Raw genomic sequence first — 5,816 nt, 5'->3', positions numbered from 1 at the left:
CTTTTTTTTATCTCACGAATGTGACAAACAAGCATACAGTTCGTCTGATAGTAAATGATCACTGCAGCTTGTGGATGCCTATAACTCTAGGAGTATCACGTGCGTATGACCAACCCTGACAAAATCTTAATACATGTTTTTTGAAGAACCTCATACTGTAAGTCTCTAGGGAAAACTTTGGCTTATTCTACAACTTGAGTTTTCGCGGGAGGAAACTATTCTGAAACCGCACTGTACGTAGTCATTCAGCCTTCGTATGAAGATGAATGTCCTGTCGTTCGTTAGGGGTACAATGATAAAAAGTGACTATAGGCATCATTTCGAACAGTTCTTCAGAACACAATCCGACAATAATTTGGCATTGATAATCTCAGAATTACACAAATAATGTTCAAAGATAATTCACACACTAACTTTAAACAATATATATATGTATATAATATTTGTCAACGCTCTCTTTTCGCCGTGTAATAGAACAATAAACAATTTTAATATTTAACTACTAATTACTACTGACTCATGTGAATACAGCCTAAAGAACACCAGGGAAAGATTAATATGAGGCATTACAAATACTAATAAGTAACTAATTAAACACTTAACTATGTAATTACCCGCCTCAAAAAATAACCACTGATATACATGTGATTACAGATGTCGCACATTTTCAATGTATATTAAAATTGATTTTCTATTTAATTCATACTAGATCTATTGATGCGTATAAGATTATTGCATATTTATAGTTTTGTTTTCTATTCATAGTAAATAAACGTATTTTTATTGTACTAAAACTGTACTAAACGAATTTATAGAGAAATTAAATTGTTTATCGTAATGTTAAATTATATATACAACGACAGCCTGAAAATAGTTTTTGTATATGCGTTCTACTTTTACTCAACTGCATAGGTGTAAGATTAGTAGAAAGTAAATAATGGAGATGATAAAGTCACAAAAACCTAACTATTGCACTTTTGAAGAAGATTTTACATATATGAAGAATAAAAATATCCTTCTTTCTTTGATAAAAATACGTAAAATACACTTGCGACATCTATATAAGTGTATGTCTCTGGAAAATAATGTTTTTTGTAAAAGCCATGAACCGATGTAATTTAACATTAGTGTCTCACTCAACAATAGAATTGGTAAGATACAAGCGGCGAAATGGATCTGGAGAGCCAGGAGAAAATATTATTTGAAAAGTATTTGGATCGAACAAATAAATTTTTATATGTTACGGGAATGCAACTGAAGGAAGACATAGGTTGTAACAAGTCACTATTACAGCTTCTACGCCACCGGTGGTTTTATTATTTTAACTTTTTCTACCTCACTACTTCTATTATGGGACAATTTGCGTGGTGGGTCGAAGCGATTATAACAGACAGGAGTATCACAGAGATTACTTATTTCATGCCTTGCGTCACTTTTTGTTGTCTCGGAAATATGAAGGCATTCTACTTTATAAAATACGTCCATTTCGTTAATGACACTGTAAACAGTTTGAGAAAGGTACAGAGTTTGACATCGGAAATGCGAAAATATCGAAATGAAGTTGAACATGAAATGTTAAACAACAGATTGTGGATTTACAATATGTTCACTTATCTCACCTCAATTACAACTGGAGGAGCGCTACTGTCGTTTATGATGGGTCCTTTTCTTATATTGGGTGTTTATTACTATTCAACTGGTGAAATGTTAATTACTTTACCATTTTTTCTTTGGTATCCTGTTGATCAAACGAAGTTAACCAATTGGCCGTTTCTATATATTCATCAAGTGTGGTCAGGTATGCAAGTGTAATATTTATTTGTTAATTAAAAAAAAATTGTTTTTAAGTATTACAAAACTAATGTTAACTTACATTTTTCTTTTAGTTGAAACAGGAAAATAATCCTTCTATTTCTCTGACATTTATTTTTTAGCATCAATAAAAATAATAAATTAAAAGGTCAAATATAGAGAGACGTCAAAGAAGCCACGATAAAACAAAAAAAAAATAACCTTGTGTAGAAAAAATAGGGGATTTGTTTAAAAAACAAGAGTGTCTTCAATAAAGAGCAAGTTTTAGAAATATGCTTAATAAATATTTAATTTTACTTGCAGCTACAATTACTGTTTTTAAGGTTTTTGGTCCCGATAACTTTTTCGCAACTTGCTCCACATTTATAAACATACAATTTCATTGCTTACGGTATGATATAGAAAAAATTGATGTTGGAACGAAAAACAGAAATAAATGTCTCATAGATGGTGGTTTTCGATTACAATTTGAACAGATAATTCAAAGGCATAAAATATTAATACGGTTAGTAATATTAGTATAACACGAAGTAAAAGAACTAATATATATCTAAATATAGTATTTAGTAAGTTTAAACTCTCTCTATACCTCAACAATATAAATAATTTAAAAGTGTCTTAATTTTGAATAGATAATTTAATTATTCAATTTAGTAGTTACTTAATGAAATATTAAAATTATTTTCTCAGATGTGTGAATTTGTTAGAATCAATTTTTGCAAAATCCACTCTATTCAACGTTGCTACAAGTTCGTTAATCATATGTGTTACGGGTTTCAACGTTACGGTAAGTTTTTTTTTTATATTTATATATAAACTGTCAGCTTCAGTCGTGGGAATAACCAGTGATCATTAAAAGAATGATATCATAATAATCCATTAATATCTTAATACAATTTTTTTTTTATACAACTTAGAATGGCATATATGTAAAGTCTCGCCTATAGACATGAGCAGTATCATGGACATAACAGAGTATACTGTTTCGCCCATGATACCCCCCATGAGTTGCCATTCCTGAGGACTCACGTGTTATTCCTCTGTACCCAGTAAATTCACGCCATATCCCACTCTTCAAACCAAAACACAGCCATGCAAACACAACCGCTCACGGTTGAAACACGAATAGGACATCCGACTTTTGTACAAAGTCTCCCTATATATGAATCTCTTCCCGAAAAAAAAGATATTAATATGCTATTACCATCCAGACCGATCGGTTTGGTATCCACATTTATTTGAATATTGTATTATTAGTTAGGCAACGATTTTGTATTTTCAGAACCTTAAATAAATCCTTTTGTATAATATTGAAATTGCAGTACTGAAAAAAACATTTTTTAAGAATATTAACGTCCTTATTACTATAATCCCTGACGGTACAGATAATAAATATTTGCTATTGCAATGAACATAACACTAGATGTGCCCACATTTAGTCGAACATATTAGTATGCATTTTATCAGGGGGCGAGTCTACTTCTGTCACTTAAATTAGTTTTCCATTACTGGAGAGTTAGTCGGAAATTTAAATTGAGACAAAGTTTATGGTGGTGGTGGATTGAACTCACGACTTTTGAGGTTAATAAGTCGGGATAAAACAGTACTAGGTCACAACACTCTCCAGGAGAGGAATTCCGGAACTAATGAACCGAAATTCGGAAGCCCAGCAACGGGCAAAGGAATAGAATAGTTCATTAATTTTATCTCAATAATTTTAACCATGTACTCAATTATTTCAGACAATTGAAAATAAAATTTTAATGATGCCGTTCGTTTCGTTCTTTCTAATGTCTATGCTGCAAGTAGTCGTATTATGTTACTACGGCGATAAAATAATGCAATATGTATGTATTTTTTTTTATGATTAACGTAAATCTTATTATATAAAAAATCATTACATGTACTATGTTCATATACGCTAATCTCCGAAAGTTTCCAACCGAATTTGGTTCATTTTAGCTTGTCAGATAAGATAGTTTTGGACTAGTATGTGGCGTGGTCGTGATCTCGATCTTATCATCAATCATGGAAAGCCAGGAAACATGGAATCATGGAAAGGGCAAGTCGTTTGTATTACTAAGAAAATACAAATATTAAGAATGAAAGAAAGCAATAAAATTATAAATACGGATTCATAATATCCTAGGACTCAGTATAACGTATACCTAACATACGAAGAGTACTAGAGATGTCTTACTCTTTATTTGTGATAGCTATGGTGCTGTTCGTGTCTTTAGTCGACGGTTATAATCCCTATCAGATAAGCAGTGTGCTTCAGCCATTTCAAATGTAGATTTTTTTTAATGGGTGATAATGGAATGGTAACCCATCCGCGCTATCGGTATACGCTGGCGGGGCACCAGTGAGGGATGCTAGGTGACGATGAAAGCAAATTAGTTAGTCCATCGTGACGAATTCTACTAGAATTAAATGTAGGTATTAATTATTTATTAAGTAATAAATAAAGTATTTATATGTTCGACTATCTTTGTATTATAGTAGCTTAATAGGTTTAGGTTAACCACTTTTTGGTGGTTTTGGGTTCAATCTACGCACAATACGAATATTTGTATTCACGAGTATATCTGATTATATTATTGTAATTTTCTATGTAAAAGAATAATAGACATATACTAGTTGTATCCTGTGACTTCACCCACGTAAATACTTTTTAATATTATAGTAAGGATATAAAAGTATGTTTGTTACTTCATTGCGCCTTAACGGCCTAACCAATCACTATGAAATTTGGTATAAACGTACTACGTGGGGTGTAGCCATCTTTAGCTACATTTTATCCTAGTTACTGAATATTTCCCAGTCACGCAGGCAAAGACGCGAATAAAAGCTAGTCAATATATAATATATAATACATCCTGTGTTATAAATTAGCATATAACCTATCCGTGTATTAAATTTTATTCAAATTTGTATAGTAGTATTTGAGTGCAAGAGTAACAAACATCCATCTATCGGTACAAACTTTCCCATTTATTGTTTTAATTAGATTAAAAAGTATATATGTATAACAAGTACCTATATACTCTGCTTAGTTTAGGACTAATGCGCTGTATAGATAATTGCCCAGTATTATTTATTTATTTTTCAGAGCATGGAAATAAGTGATGCCGTATACAACAGTCAATGGTATTTGGCAGATGCCAAGGTCATGAGAGATTTACTGTTTCTCTCCATCAGGTATCTCACTACGTCGTTAGTTATATTATTTGATATTAGATATTTATATAAAACCTTTACTTAATAATTTAGAAATTGTACGTTTTTATTTTATTACAAATGCATTTTATTATTTCTAGATCTCGGAGAGCATGTAAATTAACTGCATATCGGTTTACCGATCTTAATTTGAATACGTTTGGTAGAGTGAGTATCATATTTTTTAAAACTCTATTTAGTATATGATGATATTATAATATATAATTATAATGGGAAAATTGTTAAAAGTAGACGAAATAATAGATGTACTTAAGGATAAAGGCCTTTGACACACAGTTTTTTTACTAAATACACCATGAGGGACCCATCATGAACATACCTAAATATAGGAAAACTATCATAATTAATTGTAATTATTATTATAACGTTTTTTCCAGTCGGACAGTTTTAAATCTTATGATCTACTGCTTTAAAACTAAATCTTATAGGTGATTTTTGTAAATTTCAGATAATGGGAAGGTCTTGGTCATACTTCGCATTGCTGCAAACAGTATACGGAGGAAAAGGATTTAAAAATAATTAAATTTTAAATATGCATGTAAATGTTGTGGATGTCTGTGGGCGATGGTAATCACTTACCATCAAGTGAGCCGCATGCTCGTTTACCCCTGAGTTATAAAAAATATACATTTCAGATTTTAAGTATTGTGTTTGGCAATGTCGTGTAAAACTTACAGTAGTGCATCACAATTCATCGAGACGTTGGTAGAACTTTAGCGACACGTATGATAACTAAATCTTTGTGAACTTTAAAATTACATATA

The 5,816-nt window shown here is 31.2% G+C and overlaps 1 protein-coding gene across 1 annotated transcript; it reads left to right on the top strand.

Moving 5' to 3' along the window:
- The first annotated feature begins 1,170 nt into the window (after positions 1–1,170).
- On the top strand, positions 1,171–5,575 carry LOC113523534 (putative odorant receptor 92a). Its single transcript, XM_031907479.2, has 7 exons — positions 1,171–1,798; positions 2,116–2,317; positions 2,503–2,599; positions 3,555–3,659; positions 4,925–5,013; positions 5,133–5,199; positions 5,501–5,575. Exons 1-7 carry the CDS (start codon positions 1,171–1,173, stop codon positions 5,573–5,575), a joined length of 1,263 nt encoding a protein of 420 aa, XP_031763339.2.
- The last annotated feature ends 241 nt before the right edge of the window (positions 5,576–5,816 follow it).

The sequence above is a fragment of the Galleria mellonella genome, unplaced genomic scaffold (genome assembly GCF_026898425.1).
Source record: "Galleria mellonella isolate WM207_F2 unplaced genomic scaffold, CSIRO_AGI_GalMel_v1 utg90, whole genome shotgun sequence".
Lineage (NCBI taxonomy): Eukaryota > Metazoa > Arthropoda > Insecta > Lepidoptera > Pyralidae > Galleria > Galleria mellonella.
Note: the sequence above shows the minus strand (reverse complement) of the source record. Positions and strands in the feature narration are given on the sequence as shown.

What these genes read in the sequence shown, in the direction of transcription:
- LOC113523534 (XM_031907479.2), top strand. Translation starts at nt 1,171, where the DNA reads ATGGATCTGGAGAGCCAGGAGAAAATATTATTTGAAAAGTATTTGGAT. An exon ending in GCGATAAAATAATGCAATAT is followed by an intron (nt 3,660 to 4,924) that starts GTATGTATTTTT and finishes TTTATTTTTCAG; the next exon opens with AGCATGGAAATAAGTGATGC. An exon ending in ATTTGAATACGTTTGGTAGA is followed by an intron (nt 5,200 to 5,500) that starts GTGAGTATCATA and finishes TGTAAATTTCAG; the next exon opens with ATAATGGGAAGGTCTTGGTC.